General features: G+C 39.0%; 1 protein-coding gene and 1 long non-coding RNA gene across 5 annotated transcripts in view; one reads left to right on the plus strand and one right to left on the minus strand.

Moving 5' to 3' along the window:
- The first annotated feature begins 10,718 nt into the window (after positions 1-10,718).
- On the plus strand, positions 10,719-17,932 carry LOC116470854 (uncharacterized). The gene is made up of 4 exons (XR_009214038.1): positions 10,719-10,993; positions 11,586-11,834; positions 12,217-12,342; positions 17,465-17,932. It is a non-coding gene; the product is annotated as an uncharacterized LOC116470854 (long non-coding RNA).
- The window catches only part of CDC42SE2 (CDC42 small effector 2), a 125,509-nt gene continuing 119,189 nt past the window's right edge, over positions 13,248-19,567 (minus strand). For 2 of the 4 annotated variants that reach the window (XM_032156516.2, XM_058440524.1), the window contains 2 exons: positions 16,803-16,918; positions 13,248-16,075 (listed from right to left, as the gene is read on the minus strand). In XM_032156516.2, coding sequence (XP_032012407.1) covers positions 16,820-16,918 — 99 coding nt within the window. In that variant the 3' untranslated portion in view covers positions 13,248-16,075; positions 16,803-16,819. The remainder of the gene's footprint in view (positions 16,076-16,802; positions 16,919-19,567) is intronic. The other 2 variants (XM_032156518.2, XM_032156517.2) reach the window with 2 other exon arrangements.

The following is a 19,567-nucleotide window of genomic DNA, read 5'->3' on the forward strand; positions in this document are numbered from 1 at the left end:
ATTTACATGTGTACTTGGGATAAACAGTAATTGAGACCACCTGTGCCCAACACGCTATGCCAGCAGAAATTGTTGCCTTTAGTGAGATCTTGTTAAAAAGCAGGTGTGTGAGAGCCTGACCATAATAAGAATTGGAGACCCTAAAAGAGACATGTTAAAAGCTCAGATTTTTCAGCAACTACTCAAGACCTCAAGACTGGGCTGTGTTTGTTCCTCAGGCAGCAGGAATTCTGCATGGCTCTATAAACCATAACACACGGGGTCTTTGTTTGCTTGAGGGCACTAAGATGATGCCTGGTGTTTTATACAGAGCATACTTGCTGTGCATCGCATATAGCAGGGACTTAATAGTGGATGAGCAGATCATGAATGGCTTGAGAAAAGCCATTTGATGTTGTCAACTGAAACCTCAGACACAAATCTTGACGTAGCATCGCATGTGGAAAACACCATGTGCCAAACCCTGTGACATGGACATTGGACTTTCCTAGCCTGCCAGGCGCTAAGGAAGGGGACAACCCAGTGCAGCCAAGCCAGGAAGTCAATGAGAGGCAAACACAGCGTGGTCTAGGATTAAACAAACCTCTTAGTGATCTCCTTGACTCAGAATCTAGAATGCAGGGCAGTTCTTTGTCCTTCCTTACATTGGCGCACTCGTCTTTCTGCTTGGCAGTTTGTGAACTGAGTAGAGAGTTTTCTCTCTTGTCCCCCAGTCACCTCTTGCAGCTCTCAGACATAATAATCTGAGGGCAGGCAGGCACTTCAGTCTAGCTGAAGGCTGCTCTTGTGGAAGTTCCTCAGGCCCTTGGTGTTTCATCAAATGGGGGATTTGCAAGGACTAGTGAAAGAGAAAATCAGCAACAGAGGCTTCTGATGAAACAGGTGGTAAAAATGCTCACATAATTACCATCTCCATTTTCCTTCTTAAGAAAAAGACACAAAGTAGAACTTCCACAATAGGTTCAATTATCAGTTTATTCAGTAGACTTTTTTTTTTTTTTTTTTTTTTTTTGAGACGGAGTCTCGCACTGTTACCCAGGCTGGAGTGCAGTGGCACGATCCTGGCTCACTGCAAACTCTGCCTCCCGGGTTCAAGCGATTCTCCTGCCTCAGCCGCCTGACCAGCTGGGACTATAGGCACCCGCCACCGTGCCCGGCTGATTTTTGTATTTTTAGTAGAGACGAGGTTTCACCATGTTGGCCAGGATGGTCTTGATCTCCTGACCTTGTGATCCACCCGCCTCAGCCTCCCAAAGTGCTGGGATTACAGGTGTGAGCCACCACACCTGGCCATTAGACTTTTATTGGTTCCAGATTTCTACTTTACAGCCCCAGCCTAACAAGGGAGGAGGGAGGGGAGCTCAGCAAGTTCTGGCACAGGAGGAGCTGAGTAAACGCAAGTCCTGTGATGGGCATGGGCTTTGCTTATGTGATTTCGTTCTCACAACCATCCTAGAAAAGAGCTTTTACTCTCCCAGTTTCATAGATTATGGAACAGATGGTTGAAAAGGATACATATCTTGCTCAAAGCCAAAGAGCTAATAACTGGGTATTCCCTCGAACACCCAAGGGTCAGGATGCAACACCTCCAGGGCACTTGAGCTCTCCTTTCTGCTCTCCACTTGTCATTTCAGCTGTCTGTCGGCCTCGTCCTTCCCCATTGCCAACAGGTTTTCTTCACGTGCTGCGCTATAGTTATGTGGAGTGTCTGAGGTCATACAGGAACTGACCCTGCTCTACAAGCTGGAAATTCCAGGGAAGGCCTCACCCTAGCCTGCCCTCATGTACACACCTGTGGGGAGGAGAGACCTGGCTACTGTGACTTGCAGGCCCACCAGAACCCCACAGATTTGGGAAGCAGTAGTTGCCCAAAGAAATAGATTTGGGGAATTGTTATAAGACAGGGAAACACAGGAACTCTTATAGGACAGAATGGCGAACTGGGGTTAAGTCTGGTTAAGTTACCTGCTGCCAGTGCTTATCTCTGTTGTCTCGAAGGGGACAGCCATTTACATAGGTCTCAGAGAGGCAGATGCAGAAAAGAGGAGTCTAAGCTACTCTGCTAGACTTACAGGGACCGTCTTCCTGGCTGTCACCTGGCTGGAGGGGAAAATGCCTGCAGCCTCAAATCTTTTGCTTGTCAGGAGCCCAGACCCAACACTATGTTCTGTGACCTGGAAACGGGAGGATGTTGTATTATTTAAACCAAATAGTGTAGGCTGGACAGGGTTCAGAATGAAAGGCTTCAAACATTTTTTAATTTGAAAATAAGTACTAAAAATAGGCAGTTACCAAATGCCAGTAACAATCTAGCAGTAATACCTACCCCAAGGTCCAGGCCACAGCAGACACCCTGTGGGCTTTGGGGAGGTCCAAGGCCAGAAAGCACATTCAGTGTCTGCTCCAAGCAGTGAGTGAGTCTACTCAGGCCCAGGCAAGACCACAAGTCTACCTTCCCTGTCCTGTGCTTCCTGGAACAGAAAGAGCTCTTTGGCCTCATCTGGTCTATTTCTTTGATCCTCAAGGAAGCCATGAGCTCAAATAGAATTTAAATGCAAATTGTCTATTTTTGGTAATGATAGAAAAATAACTACTTTTAAAGCTTGTTAGCTCTTTAGCATGTTATAGCTCTAGGGTTTCAGAGAAGTGAAGAACTCGACAAGCAGGAGTTCAAGCACAAGGTCAAGTTTCTCCTTACATTTGGCACTTGTACAATCTCAGTGCTGACTAGCAACTTTATCTCTAGTGTCCTAGGAGATTTTAAGGATTACATACACATGAGAGATCATTTGGCGTTTGGGTTTATTCAATGTGTGTAAATGCCTCAAACGTGTTTCCCTCATGGGAGTTGCAACCCTCCATCACTGCCCCCTGGTTTTCACCTCCCTCTCTGGCTACAACCCACCACAAAGAGTACATGTGTTAGTCTTCCTTGTTTTTTTGGGCTTGGGAGTTTTTTTGGCATTAAAATAAATTGTGGTAAAATGCACATAACAAAATGTCCTTGTCTTAACCATTCTTAAGTATACAGTTCAGTAGCATTAAGGACATTCACGTTTTGCAACCAAACTCCAAAACATTTTTACCTTGCAAAACTGAAACTCTATACCCATTAAACAACTCTACAATCCCCACTGCCCCTCTCCCTTGGCAACCATCATTCTACTTTCTGTGTCTGTGAATATGACTAATTTAAATACCTCATATAAGTGGAATCATATTTGTCTCTTTGTGACTTATTTCACTTGAAATATTGTTCTCAAGGTTTATCCATGTTGTAGCATGTGTCAAAATTTCCTTTCTTTTTAAGGCTGAATATTTTATTGTATGTATGAACCACATTTTGTTTATCCATTTATCTGTCAAGGACACTTGGGTTGCTTCCACTTCTTAGTTATTTGAGAATAATGCTGCTGTGAACATGGGTGTACAGATATATCTTTGAGACCCTGTGCTCGATTATTTTGGTTATATACCCAGAAGTGAGATTGCTGAATCATATGGTAGTACTATTTTTAATTCTTTGAGGAAACTCCTTATTGTTTTCCATAGCAGTTGCATTATTTTGGATTCCCACCAATAGTGCACAAGGGTTCCAATTCCTCCACACCTCAACACCACTTATAATTTTGTTTGCATAGTAACCATCCTTATGGGTGTAAGGTGGTATCTCATGATTCTGATTTGCATTTTCCTAATAATTAATGATGTTGAGCCTCTTTTCATGTGCTTATTTGCCAACTATATATCTTCAAAGAAATGTCTATTCAAGTCCTTTGCCCGTTTTTAAATCAGATTGTTTTTTGTTGTTGACTTGTAGGAATTCTTTATGTATTCTGGATATTAACTCCTCATCAGATATATTATTTGCAAATATATTTTCACATTCCATAGGTTGCCATTTCACTCTGTTGTGTTCTTTGATGCACGTAAGTTTTAAATTTTGAGATAGTCCAACTTGTGTATTTTTGCTTTAGTTTCCAGTGTTTTCGGTATCATATCCAAGAAATCATTGCTAAATCCAGTGTCAAGAAATTGTTCCCTCTGTGTTGTCTTCTAGGAGTTCTGTAGTTTTCGGTCTAATATTTAGGTCTTTAACCCATTTTAATTTTTACATATGGTATAAGATAAAGATTAGACTTCATTCTTTTGCACGTGGATATCTAATCCCAGCACCATTTGTTGGGGTAAAGAAACAAAACTGTCCTTTCTCCATGGAGTGGTCCTTGCACCCTTGACAAACATTATTTGACCACACATGGGAGGATTTATATCTGGACTCTCTATTCTGTGTGTTAGTTTATATGTTTGTCTTTAGCCAGTACCACACTGTTTTGATTACTGTAGATTTGTAATAAGTTTTAAAATTAGAAAGGATGAAACTTACAATCTTTTTTCTTCCAACATTCTTCTTTATCAAGATTGTTTTCATTCTTCAGGGTCCCTTGAGATTCCATATGCATTTTAGGATGGGTTGGTTTTTTCCTGCAAAAAATGCCATTAAGATTTTTAAAATATTTTTTATTTCTGTTTGTAGAGATGGGATCTCGCTTTGTTGCTGAGACTGGTCTGAAACTGCTGGCCTCATGCGATCCTCCCACCTTGGCCTCCCAAAACCCGGCCACCATTAGGATTTTGATAGCAATTGCATTAAGTCTGTAGATTGCTTTGTGTAGTATCAACAGTTTAACAACAGTAAGTCTTCTGATCCAAGAACACAGTATGTCTTTTCATGTACTGATGTCATCTTTAGTTTCTTTCAGTAACATTCTGTTAGTTTTCAGTATACATGTCTTTTGCCTCCTTGGTTAAATGTACTCCTAGGTATTTTTTTTTTTAATTTCTGACGGTAATGCAAACAATTGTTTTCTTAATTTCCTTTTTAGGTTTTTTGTTGTTATAACACAACTAATTTTTTGCCTGTTGATTTTTATACCTTACAACCTTGCTGCATTTGTTTATTAGTTCTAACAGGCTTTTGGTGTTGTCAGAACTAATAGAATAATTAGGATTTTTCTACATATAAGATTATGTTGCCTGTGAAGAGAGATCATTTTATAACTTCTTTTCTAGTCTGGATGCCTTTTATTTCTTTTTCTTGCCTGATTGCTCTGGGTAAGACTTGCAGTATTTTGTTCAGTAGAACTCGTGAAAGTAGACAACCATGTCTTGTTCCTGATCATAGAGGAAAAGCTCACAGTCTTTCACCATTGAGTATGATGTGTGCTGTGGGCTTTTCATATATGGCATTTATTATGTTGAGGTAATTTTCTTCTCCTAGTTCGTTGAGAGTTTTTATTGTGAAAGGGTGTTGAACTTTGTCAGATTTTTTTTTTTTTTGCGTCACTTGAAATGATTATGCGGGTTTTTCTTTCATTCTGCAAATGGTGATATCTTTATATTGAATGATTTTCCTATATTGAACCATTCTTGTATTCCAGGAATAAATCCCACCTGGTCATGGTGTATAATCCTTCTAATGTGCTGTTGAAATCGATTTACTAGCATTTTGTTGAGGATTTTGCATTGCATTTTACTTCTTTCAAGATTTCTTCTTTGTTTTTGCTTTTTGATTATAATGTTTCTCAGTGTAGGTCTCCTACTTGTTAATTGAGCCTCTCATATTTATGTTTCCATTTCATTCCTCAAAGCTGGGAAATTTACAGACATTATATTTTTCACATAAGGTCTTTTCCCCTTTCTTTCTTCTGTTTGAGACCCTTTTAATGTATATATTGGTTGGCTTGATAGTGTCCCTTAAGTCCCTTAGAAGCTGTTCACTTTTCTTCATTCTTTTTGTACCTGATTCAGCACCTTCAAATGTCATGTCTTCAAGTTTGCTGATTCCTTCTGCTTTATGGAGTCTTCTAGAGAATTTTTCAATTCAACAGTTGCATTTTTCAGCTCCAGAATCTGGCTTTTAAAAAAATTTCTCAGCTGGGCATGGTGACTCATGCCTGTAATCCCAGCACTTTGGGAGGCTGAGGTGGGGATCATGAGGTCAAGAGATCGAGACCATCCTGGCCAACATGGTAAGACCCCATCTCTATTAAAAATACAAAAAAAAAAAAAAATTAGCTGGGCACGGTGGCACATAACCTGTAGTCCCAGCTACTCGGGAGGCTGAGGCAGGAGAATTGCTTGAACCCAGGAGGTGGAGGTTGCAGTGAGCTGATATACTACCACTGCACTCCAGCCTGGGTGACAGAAACTCCGTCTCAAAAAAAAAAAAATTATCTGTTGATATTCTCATTTTGTTCATAAATTGTTTTCCTAATTTTGTTAAGTTGTGTTCTATTTTAGCTTACTGAGCATATTTAAGATACTTGTGGTGTTTTTGTTTTGTTTTGAGACAGAGTCTCATTCTGTCACCCAGGCCGGAGTGCAGTGGCGCAATCTTGGCTTACTGCAACCTCTGCCTCCCAGGCTCAAGCAATTCTTGTGCCTCAGTCTCCTGAGTAGCTGGGACTACAGTCACATGCCATCATGCCCAACTAATTTTTGTATTTTTTAGTAGAGACAGGGTTTCCCCACGTTGGCCAGGCTGGCCTTGAACTCCTAGCCTCAAGTGATACACCAGCCTCGGCCTCCCAAAGTGCTGGGATTACAGGCGTGAGCCACCACATCCAGCCCGACAGTTGTTTACATACTTTGTCAAGTAAGTCAGAGGTCTGTGTTCTTTAGGATTGATTTCTGGAGATTTATTTTGTACCTTTGAATAGACTGTTTCATTGTTTCTGTGTATACCTTTTGATCTCTTTTTGAGATGTGGTTATTTGAAGAAACATCCACCTCTCCCAGTCTTTACCAGCTGGCTTTGTGCAGGGGAATACCTTCACTAATCAGCCTAGCTTAAAGGCTCAGGGTCTTCTCAAGTCTTTTCTGGGGCTGTGTCTTCCCTGGGACCATGTGTGTGTGTTATTTTTGTATTACTTGTGTTTATTTGTGTTGTACTTAGGTGTCCCTTGCATTCCTCTTCCTGTCATCTATTGCCCCAAAGCATCCGTAGATCTGGGAGCTGCCTGCTATTCTAGTGCACCAGAGCACTCCCCCTAGGCTTTGCAGCCCCTAACCATGTGTCCAAGGTATGTCACTGTTTGTATCAGTACTCTGAGTCAGGAAAGACAGAAACTAGTCCCTTAAGCAGCCCTCAGGCAAGCTAGAAAGTTACAAGCAAGCTCCACCTTTTTTCTTTAGTCCCAAGGGAGAAACTGGGACTGAGGCAGTTTCCTTTGACAATACCATGCTGCACCAGGGAAGAGGTGGAATAAAAGTGACCAAAATTTGATGAAATTTCCTGTAACTTTGAGTGTGACTTGTTCTTGTTTAGACATTCACTTGGTTGCCGCAGCTTCTTAGCTGGTTTCTAGAGTTTTTACAAGATATTTTGGTCTGAATATTGTCTATACAGTGTTTCCCTGGGGAAACGAGCCTGGAGCTTCCTAATCTGCCATCTTGCTGAACGTCACCCCTCTAATCTCTCTTGTTTAAAATATATTGTTATTTTGTTTTATATTACTGAATAAAATTAGTAGGATAAAGAGAATGAAATCCAAATAGTATAGTATGGCATGAAATTAAAAATAAAAGTCTCCTTATCCACTTTCCAAACCCCATTCCCACTTCCTAAGGATAACCACTCGTAGCCATTTGTCTTTTGAAGTCTTCTGAGGGTTACTTCCTTTAAATAACATAAGCATACCTTCATTTCTTGATTCAACAACTTTGAATTGTGCAAATGATTTTATACACCAAAAGATGAGGCTTGTAACAGAATCCTTGTCCTCCTCTTTCCAGTTTTTATTATATTTTTACATCTAAATATCTCATCTGTTAGAACTTCAAATGATAATTTTAAACATACATGTATAGAGAGTTCATGAGTTCTGAATATGTATATAAAGGAGATTGACACTTATATTCCCCTCCATTCCTTTAACCCTACACCATCTTCTGAATTTTGTTTTGTAAAATTTACATTTTGTTCTGTGACTATAGTATTTTATGCTTTCACTTAAAACGTTTTTAAATATATTTATAATGCACTGTACAAACAAGATATGTGATGAGCGCTAAATGAAATGCAATATTTGTCTCTAAAGTCATCCCTCTCAGATGACATTTCCTTTCTTAAATTTTACAGAACATATTTACTGAGTGCCTCCTACATGGCCCATCCTGTTCTAGGCACTTGGAGTACGCTCATTAATTGCTCAAAATCATATCTTTGGACCTGTTTTTGGTTTAAACAAACATATCTAGAATTGTCTTTCCTTTTCGTTTGTTGATGGTAAAATGTGTGACACAGTTTGGATATTTGTCCCCACCCAAATCTCATGTTGAATTGTAATCCCCAGTGATGGAGGTGGGGCTTGGTGGGAGGTGTTTGGGTCATGGGGGCGGATCCCTCATGGCTTGGTGCTGTCTTTGCAATAATGAGTTCTTGTGAGATCTGGTCATTTAAAAGTGTGTGGCACCCGACCAGGTGCGGTGGCTCATGCCTGTAATCCCCGCACTTTGGGAGGCCGAGGCGGGTGGATCACCTGAGGTCAGGAGCTGGAGACCAGCCTGGCCAACATGGTGAAACCCCATCTCTACTAAAAATACAAAAGTTAGCGAGATGTGGTGGCACGTGCCTATAGTTCCAGCTACTCAGGTGCTGAGGCAGGAGAATCGTTTGAACTCAGGAAGCGGAGGTTGCAGTGAGCTGAGATCGTGCCACTGCACTCCAGCCTGGGCAACAGAGCAAGACTCCATCTCAAAAAAAAAAAAAAAAAAAAAAAAGTGTGCAGCACCTCCCCCACTACTCTCTCTCTTGCTCATGCTCTGGCCATGTGATGCCCCAGAAGCTGAACAGGTGCTAGCACCATGCTTCCTATAAAGCCTGCAGAATCGTGAGGCAATTAAACCTCTTTTCTTTATAAATCACCCAGCCTTGGGTATTTCTTTATAGCAATGCAAGAAGGCCTAACACAATGTGTTAACTATATTACTAACATCTCAGCTTCAATGTCACTGTCTCAGCATGGTGATATTTTAAACTACAATTCCTCTCCTACATCCCCAGTTATTTATCCAGAGCACTTACCACTTTCTAATCTGTTACCTAATTCACTTATTTGGCTTAATGTCTTTCTGCATCCCCCTACTAGAACAAAAACTCCTGGAGGCTTAAGAAATTTGTTCATTGCTGTATCCTCAGTGTCTAAACAGTACCTGGGCACATAATGCTCAATAAAAATGTTGTGAATGCATGTTATCTTCCTGCTATTGAATGGTATCCATTTAATCATGCTTCTTGTAAACAGTTGTTCTAAAAATCTGTCATTGTTTGTTCTAATTTGGATAGAATGCCTTCTAGGTTGGCTTCAGACCTAGAAATCCTGAGATTTAATTTTATTACTACCTTTGTTCTCTATTCTTACAGAGTGTTTTCAGTATGGGTGTGTGGAAAGTAAAGCCATTCATTGCTAGTGTAATCATCTTTATTCTGCCATCTTACTTCATTGAGAGTATGGCTGTAGAGAGAATTCTAAGTTTAAAATAATGTCTTCTCCAAAGTCTGAGGGAAGTGCCCCCATTATATTCCAGACCACAGTATTGCTGTTGAGAAATCTGATAATCTTCAAAAGTTGAAGGAATAATCAGAGAAATAATATTTCCCAGAGCTGAATATGAGTCTTCAGAACAAAAGGTCCTTGAGGGCTGTGAAGTGAGGAAGTATAAATGTAAAAACAAATTTTTTTGAAATTTCAAGAGACTTTTTTTTTAAATCTTTTTCCTCTGAAGAGCGTTTTCCTTGCTTTTTGTAAAACTCCCATTAATCACAGATTGGACTGCCTGACCCTCTACTGTGTTGTGTCCTTCACAGTAGAATGAGTATTTCCTAGATTCTTTTGTTGTTGTCATTGAGACGGAGTGTCGCTGTGTCACCCAGGCTGAAGTGTAGTAGCGCAATCTTGGCTCACTGCAACCTCTGCCTCCTGGGTTCAAGCGATTCTCCTGCCTCAGCTTTTGAGTACCTGGGATTACAGATGTGCGCCACCATGCCTGGCTAATTTTTGTATTTTTAGTAGAGATGGGGGTTTCACCATGTTGGCCAGGCTGGTCTCGAACTCCTGACCTTGTGATTCGCCCACCTCGGCCTCCCAAAGTGCTGGGATGACAGGCGTGAACCACTGTGTCCAGCCATCAGATTCTTTTTTTAAAAGAGACAGGGTCTTAGTATGTTGCCCAGGATGGACCCAAGTCCTGGGCTCAAGTGATCCATCTGCCTCACCCTCCAAAATAGCTAGGATTACAGACATGCGTCACCATGCCCAGCTGATACTTTTCTAAAATGTCTATCTGATCATACTAGTTTCCTATAGGAATATCAGATTGAAAAAAGGGAAGAAGGGACAAAGGACTGCTCGTTTCTGTTTCTGGTTTTAGGAGTAGCAGATCCTTTTATGCTATTGGCTTAGATGGTCTGTGGCCTTAATTCCATTGTGCACAGATTGGATGTGGCTGCATTTAGAGAGGGACAGTCCAGTCACTTATTAGGTACACTTACGCTGTACCTATCCAGAGAAAATCAGGTGAGCAAAACCTACATACACTTGTGAAAAATGATAATAGGACACAATGGACATTATGGACATTGGAAAGAGATTGAACTTAAAATTACCCCATTTGGAATCTGGGTGGTTTTGCCAAAAGACAGAAGCAGAGTGGTTTTTACCTCCTTTGCAGTATTTCTGAAAAGTAAAACACTGTTTTTTGCAGAAACCCGGAAAGAGCAGCTGAAATGTTTTACATACTCCCTAAGGAAGGCAGCGCCCAGCACATGAAGCCCTGCGGGAGAGCACAGCAGCAGTGGAGGCTCTGGAGGAAGGCGTGGTGTCTAAGGCAAAGGACTCTGCCAGCTTACACATTTATTTGAAGGACACAGACATAAAATGGATATATATGTTTATATAACTTAAAGCAATGGGAAGAAATAGGTAACTAGGTGAGGCTCTGAAGATTTTGAAAGAAGTTGTGTTACTTGCTTGCTGCTCCTTTAAGGGAGAAAAACAAAACAAGAAACATACCCATAAGCCTAGGAATTCTTTCTGGGCCCCCTAAGGCAGGTTCTCAGCTGCATTTAACTGTCTGAAGCTACTGAACCCATGAGTTCTAGTGAGTTGTAAAAGCTCTAATGAACTCCATAGCTTGGATTTACAAAATAGAATATCTGGGGGTTAGAATGAACCACCAGCTTTACTTTTCTGCTAAGATTACCTTCTAATGAGATGAAAATCAGCTTTCTCCAATACCAGGATCACCATTCTTTGAGAACTTCCTTATAAGGTCCCAGATCAAACACTTGATCTTATTCAGGGAGTAACTGTTTTCTGTAGTAAATACAAAGGTTTTTTTTTTTTTTCTAGGCATCAAAGGCAAACCAGATAGAACATTAAGATGATGGGCATTAAAAAGATGAGGTAGGGGTCAAAATGAGCCTAGAGGTTGCATGTATCTACAAGAAAGTGGTTTTTTTTTTTTTTTCCTTCCTGCATAGATGGAGCAGCTCATTGAAAAACACTTTTATTTTTTCAAAGGTTCAGGGTCTTGCTCTGTCACCCAGGCTGAAGTGCAGAGGCACCATCGTAACCCAAGCTCACTGTAATCTTGAACTCCTGGGCTCAAGGAATCCTGGGACAAAGTATCCAAAGGCAAACCCTCATAGTGTGAGAAACATTATGAAAACCAAAAGTTAAGGTGCCAAAACATAAAAAGTCAGATGAAGATGAGTCATTTAATGGTTTCATTCTTATTGGACCATTCTGGCTGGAGACAATAAGTAGAAGGTAAAATTTCAGTGACTTAAGTTTGCGTATAGTGTACTTTAAGCAGAGGGCACAGAATTTCCTTCATCTTTATCAATTTTGTAGATTTTTGCATCTTCATAAATATTAGCAATTTCTAGACTGTCTCTGACACTCTATTTTATAGACTTGTCTTTTTGTGGTTATATGCCACATAAGCTCACAATGTAATTGCTCTTGGTCTACCAACATCAGTTTCTTCAGATACTTTTTCATAGTTGGGATTGTCAGAATTTTATTTTGCAAAGAACTTCATTTTAAGCCAATTTCTTTTTAGAATCTTTGGATATGGGATAAGGACAAAAGTTACCAGAAGTTTTGAAATGGTCTTTCCTAATATTTGTCTTGACTTTTCTGTTTTTAGACTGTTTTGTGGCAATTCTCATAAAACGAAACCTAACTCACCTATTCTCAGTATTCGACCAGCAAAACACCTCACTTACCTGTGCACATGATCTAATGCAACAGAGTCCCTAACAGGTTATATCTGGTGAGTATGCAGACATACAGATCTTCTTTGTCTTAAAACAGGTTTTAGCTGTGGCACTGACATTTTGGACCAAATCCATCTTTGTTGTGGGGGCTGTCCTGTACATCATAGGATATTTAGCAGCATCCCTACTTTCCACTCCCCAGATCCTGTACCACCCCTTCCTCAAGCTGTGATAACCAAAACTGTCTTCTGACATTGCTCTAATGTCTCCATGGGGAGCAAAATCACTCCCTATGGGAACCAGTGTCGTAAACCATTTTAGAGGCAAACTATAAACTAACTAACTAACTCCCCAAACTGTGATGGTGGAAATAGTCTATAACTTCCTAATACAGCAGCTGATCACTACATGATGCTACTAAGCACCTGAAATGTAGCCAAAAGTATGAGGAGAATTCTTAATTTAATTTCATTTTAATTAAGTCCTACATATACTATAAGGACAAGATGCTTCATCATGGAATGCTGTGTAGATATCCGATACCTTTATTAAAAATCATGTGGTTGATAGGCAATAAAAACTTACTTACAGAGAGGGTTTCACCATGTTGTCCAGGCTGGTCTCAAATTAGCCACCCACCTCCAAAAGAGCTGGGATTACAGGTGTGAGTCACTGCACCAGGCATAAATGTTTTATTAGTCCTATTTCTATCCATTTAATTTTCATTCTGATTAGGTATTTGTTAAATTAAAAGGTGAACTGTGACATTAAAGAAAGATTACAATGAATGATACAAATTTAAATTCTCTTTTAAATCAAAAAGTTTTCAGCTGTTTTTTGCATGATAGGAATCATGACTGCAAATATAAGAATGCAAAAATGGTGCTCTAACTGAATTCTGGTAAATAATTACTTCCTTGAGAGAAAAGAAAAACTAAACAAATTTAAAGGAAAGGCCAACCAGGATTGAAAGAAAACATTTATTGAATCAAAATCAATACTTTCTTTTTAATATCTACAAGCCAACACAGAACTCATTTTATTCAAGAATGAACACAATGTACAAAAAAAGTATGCTTATATTATAAAAATAATATGTCAATTTTATCTTCTGGGTGCTTAGCAGAAGTCATTTTAAACAAAATCAAGGCAAACTTGTTCTCTATAATGAGTCTGCTATAATTTAACAACAAAGTGAAAGCTAATGTAATCACGAAGTATTTTTAAAGGTCCACTGATAATGCTGCACTGGAAATGCTAAACCCAATGTTAACTAAAGTCAACATTTCCGCTCTATGCTTATTGGCACCACTTCATGCCTACATCATGGGAAAGTACCTCTTTTACAGACTGCAGATCACTGCTAACAGAATCCATGTGACTCAGTCTTCAGTTTCCCTTGCTTAACATGTTAGCATATATTTCAGCAAAGATTAACAGTATAATGAATGTTGACTAGTAAAATCCTATTTAATTAGCTTCAATTTAAAAATGAGATATGCTGCTATGGGGAACAAATGACCTCTTGAGATTTACAACCCCATTTTAAATGTGGGAAAGCTGCCTCCCTAAAAAAAAAAAAAAAAATTATGTCCAAGGTTAATACCGTATCTTTTTTTGTAGTTTTCTTATTTCTTGATTTTATTGGCACCTCCCAGGCACTTTGGCATGTGCTCCTGTATAAAGTGTAGTTACTGTGCCTGTAGAGTGAGTTAGTGACAGCTACAGAGTAGTTATAGGGTGACAAGTCCACTGTTGGCTTACCATGGAGATCTGCTGCAACACACACTGGTCGTTGGAGCAGCAAAAACAAAACAAAACAAAAAAAAAAACGGCGATTTGGAAAAAGAATAAAATCATGAGTCAGGGAAAAGGATCATGGCTTCCCGTATTGTTGTTGTTCCAAGAGTTATAACGACAAGTAGAAAAATTTTACTAATTTAAAGAGTCAGTCAAAATAGAAGTAGACTAAATAGCATGAGTGCTGATAATGCCAAGAAAATCCAATCTATCTCTCTTCTAAAGAGCTTGCACACAGCAATGTCCCTGGCCAAGAAACTGACCGTGCCTGGCTGAGTAGAATGACAACAGTACTCAGGCAAATTCCACAATGCGACATCCACTTACTTGGTCAATCAGTGACAATGGATGAATTCAACTTTAGAAGTTATTAAACTAACTGCAAAATGTCTACTCTGAAAATGCAAATATTTTTCCCTGGCAGATCCTCTCTGTGCTTGGGATTGACACAAAGGCTCAAAACTGCAAAATACAAAGATCAAGTAATCTGGTGCCCCGCTATACTGGTTAAATTAAATTTCAAAAAGTGGAGGAGAAATGCTTTCACATTTTACCTACATAAACCTAATGTATGTTTGTTCAGTTGCCTGTTTTGCAAGAATCTGGGACTAAGGTAAATGAAGGCAGAAGATAAAGTGATCCCTGTTCCTTTATTCAGAGTTATCTAAAGTTTTTAATTAAGCCCCATTTGTTACATGAAATGTTAATCCTACCAAATGTAGTTAGATAGGCTTGAATTGGACATAGGATTTAAACATTTTAATGAGAACACAAACCATTGACTCTGGCTTAACACCACCCTCTAACAGAAAAGAAGAAACCTTTACAGAAATATTTGAAATATACAAAATTTGTGCAAGGACAAACATATTTTAGAACCTGAGCAAAGGCTTCGTACAGGTTGTTTTCACTGGCAATAATTCAGCCAGGTCGATATGTATGTTGCTCTTGGCAACTGATGTGGCCCCTAAAATATGTAGAGCACAGAAAGGCCAGTGACTCTGGAGTCTGCAGTTAGTTAGTAGTACAGGCCAGAAGTTGAAGAAACTGCTACTGGAAACAACTGGATACCATAACATTAAAAAGAAGTAAAAATAAAAGAATGAGTACACAAAGAAACGAACAGCTAATAAGATGAAGATGCTCAGGATCGGACTGGATGAGAGTATGACCACAACACTCAGATACATAACCACACCTGTTTACAACCACAGGTCCTTGCTCTCAAAATAAATATATTGAACATTTACAACAGAATGAATGCCTTATGAATGCAAGCTTTTCTTTTATTGCAATTCTAATCAAATAGACCAAAAGGTCATACTCCTAAAATAATCTACAAGTAATCTTTCTTTTTCTATGAAAATGATGTGACGTGGTGCCACAGCTAAACTTTATCTAATAGCAGCATCATCAGCCCATAGCAGCAAAGAATGTTAATTTCTGGCATCCCATGGGCTCTTACCGAAGCAACTTCATAAAGCATGCAGATATCTATTCTGCTGAAGTTTCAAACAAATAAAAATGATCATTGTGCTTGTGGGTCTCATACCTTCCAAAATATACATAAATGATGGCAAATTAACAAATAATAGCAGGTCCTTGCTTTCCAATAAAATCGTAAGGCAGTGAAAAGAAAAATGTTTAAAATAGAAAAAAAAAAAAGCTGCAAAATGGTGTTAGCATTCACAAAAAAGATCATGCGAAGATCAGATCCATACTGATTAAACATTGAAAATTCAGTGACAATCCAAAGAACTCTGTCCATGAGTCCAAAGGCATGCATGCCAGCTGAAGGAAATGCAGGATTCATCTGACAGTATCTTCTTCAGAGCAGAACAGTAACATCTCACTGGAATAATCACAACAGGGTGGACAAGGTGCCATCACACTTCTTTTTTGTAATTCAAAATAAAAGAAACGCAATCACAGGACAAAAAAAAAATTACAGAATAATGGACAGAGAAAATATAGAAATTCACAATAACCCTATAAAACAAACAAAAAAAAACTTCAAATTATTTCTAATTAATTTTCAGGGTTTATCCTTTTTCAAAGTAGTCTTTTTAATTAATTTGAAAAGTTTATAAACAATGAAGTGTTAACTATAAAATTACTACCCAAGAGATTATCTTTAGTATCAGTACTTTTTTGAGACAGGATCTTGCTCTGTCACCCAGGCTGGAGTGCAGTGGTGCATTCTCAGCTGACTGCAACCCCTGCGTTCCGGGTTCAATCAATTCTCGTGCCTCAGCCTCCTGAGTAGCTGGGATTACAGGCATGCGCCACCACGCCCAGCTAATTTTTGTATTTTTAGTAGAGATGGGGTTTCACCATGTTGGCCAAGCTAGTCTCCAATTCCTGGCCTCAGGTGATCTGCCCACCTAGGCCTCCCAAAGTGCTGGGATTACAGGTGTGAGCCACCACACTCGGCCTCAATACTCAAAATAATAATTTCACTCTTGTTTAAAGGACACATAAGAAGCATCCTGTCATCAGAATCCTCCCCAACCAGATGTTTTAAAGTATTTAAAGTTCTTAATAAGGAAAAGAACCTAAAACTTACATTCCAAGTGCAGAAACTACACTTAGCTGAGTAATTTTGCCTTTCCCAGTAAGTTCACAATTAAAAAATTATATATATATACATATATTTACTATTATTGGCCTGGCCATGTCTGGCCTTCAGGTCCAGACCCCAGTTCTCAGTACTCACTGAAGAAAGGACCAGGGCTATCCCGCCTTCGTATCCACGAGCTGCATCTGCACATTGGCAGGCATTCCACCTCCATAACCTCCCTTGGACTGCATTTGGTTCTGAATGGAGCTAACCTAAAACAAGACAAAAATACAACAAAACAAAATGGAAGTCAGGAAGTAGGTCCGGTGCAACTAAGTAATTCTTTTCCCAGAATTTTATTTGGGCTGCTTTTTTCAGAAGGGTACTTTATAGAAAAAAAAATTTTTTTTTTTATTATACTTTGTTTTAGGGTACATGTGCACAATGTGCAGGTTTGGAGAAAAATTTTTTATAGGCAAACATTTTCTGGTTATAAGGACAAACAGGGAGGCTAGCAACTGAAACATTTTTTGCAAAACCCCTATTTTCTCTATTTCCAAATTACAAAAGTCAGTTTTGTAATTCACAAGGCACTTGGTAACATTTGAAAAATAGTCAAAAATATATAGATCAACTCCACTTTCTTTTTTTTTTTTTTGATAGTCTTGCTCTGTTGCCCAGGCTGGAGTACAATGGCGTCATCTCAGCTCACTGCAACCTCCACCTCCCAGATTCAAGTAATTCTCCTGCCTCAGCCTCCCCAGTAGCTGGGATTACAGGCACACATCACCACGCTCAGCTAATTTTTCTATTTTTAGGTTTCATCATGTTGGCCAAGCTGGTCTTGAACTCCTGACCTCAAGTGATCCGACTGCCTCAGCCTCCCCAAGTGCTGGGATTACAGGCATGAGCCACCGCACCCGGCCGATCAACTCCACTTTGTTTCTCAACCTCAAGTATCTTAATTTACAGATATCTCACATATATAATCACCTCAATTACTTAGTAAAGAATCAAAACCAAGAAAATAAGCATGAATAAAATTGGACCAACCAAAGATAAATCTTAAAAGTCTGTGTCATAAAATGTACCATGTTAACATAGCCTGATAAAGTAAAAAAGAATCAAAGAATCCAAAGAGATAGTCCCAGTTTATTTATTAATATTGTAACTGGGTAAACTATTTATCCTCTCTGAGTATCAGGCTTCTTATCTGTAAAAGGGTTAAGATGGTAATCTCTCCCGACCACATTACAGGGCTGTTTCCTGATAAGAGTGCAAGATATATGAAAGCTGGGGTATTTTCTTTTTGCTGAAACAGGCACATAAAGTCATTTGCAAACTGTGAAGTACTTTTAGCATATCATTATTATTCCAATCTTAGTTCATATAAATTGGAAGCAGTCTAGAAGCAGAGAATTGGAGAGTCAGGCTAGACTGCTAGAAGAAGGAACACAAGCAATACGATTTTGGAGGTGATGGCCTAACTAGTGGAGAGAGAGCACTAGCAATGTGGTCGAGTATTTCATGGAATCAGCTCAAAGGGCCCTGCACACTTCTACGATTTGGAACGAACCAGGGCATCATCTATTTATCAGTCATCTGCTTATCAAATACTTACTGAGCACCTACCGTAATATAAGGCATGAAGGGTGAGGTGCTTTCCACTGGCGATTCTGAGTCAATATATTTAAAGTGAGACTTGTCTAACTCATTTTTTGAGTAAGCCAGGTTTCAATATATACTATAATAGAACATAATGGCAAAACAAAATGCATAGCTTATTTAGATCAAGAGTCTAAATGAGAAAATGTGTTTGGCTCTTAAATGGGGACATTTTTGCTAACGTGGAAATTTACTTACATGGAACATCTTATTTGTATGACATCACATTATAAGGCATTGCTATAATAGTCACATTAATAAAATGACTACTTCAGGTAAGAGTGTAAGAAGACATCTGTATTTTTGTTTTTTAAACATAAACTTGCTCAGTTAATGCAGTGTGAAGAGGCTAGGGCCTGTCATATGATACCAGTTCAAATTCGTCATCTGCCCCTTTATAGTAACTAACATTAAGTTATGTGGCATAAACCTGATACCAAGTAATTTTCCACTTAACATGGCATGTTAGCTTTTATAGATATTTTAGGCCTATCTTAAAAAACATCTTTATGACCAGGTACAGTGGCTCACAGCTGTAATCCCAACACTTTGGGAGTTGGAAGTAGGCAGATAACTTGAGCCCAGGAGTTTAAGACCAGCCTGGAAAACACAGCGAAACCCCATCTCTACAAAAAAAATACAAAAACTAGCTGGGCATGGTGGTGCAAGCCTGTAGTCCCAGCTACTGGGGGAGGCTGAGGCAGGAGGATCGACAGCCTAGGCGGTCAAGGCTGCAGTGAGCACTCCAGCCTGGGCAACAGAATGAGACTCTGCATCAAAAAAACCCAAAACCAACCAAACAAAAAATCTTTGTTTTTACACTGTGCATTCAATAATGCCATGCAGATTCTAAGAAAAAAAGTATTTCTTCTCCAAAAGTCAATTCTTCAATTTAAAAGATTTGGTTTATCTTAAGAATAAGATAATAAAAGTTACTTATTAAGTAACTTTAATAAGTAATCTTTCAGTGTTGAGACTGAATGTATTATTGTGACTGTGAATATATAATATTTTAACACAGGGTTGTATTACTGAACGGGTAACAGAAATCTTTTCTGGAAAGAAGGTAGTAGAAAAGAAAGTCTTTTACACTAAGTAAAGGTAGAAGAATAATATATTTAGAAGAAAGAAGAAATTACAAGTCATCTAACCATTCAGTAATATAGTTTAGGCAAGCCTGTTTCATATGCGTCAAGCCATGTTCCTAATACTAGCTGCTCATTTCTTTTCTTTGAATAAACAGCATGTCTATTTAT

Source organism: Hylobates moloch, unplaced genomic scaffold (genome assembly GCF_009828535.3).
Source record: "Hylobates moloch isolate HMO894 unplaced genomic scaffold, HMol_V3 SCAFFOLD_6, whole genome shotgun sequence".
Lineage (NCBI taxonomy): Eukaryota > Metazoa > Chordata > Mammalia > Primates > Hylobatidae > Hylobates > Hylobates moloch.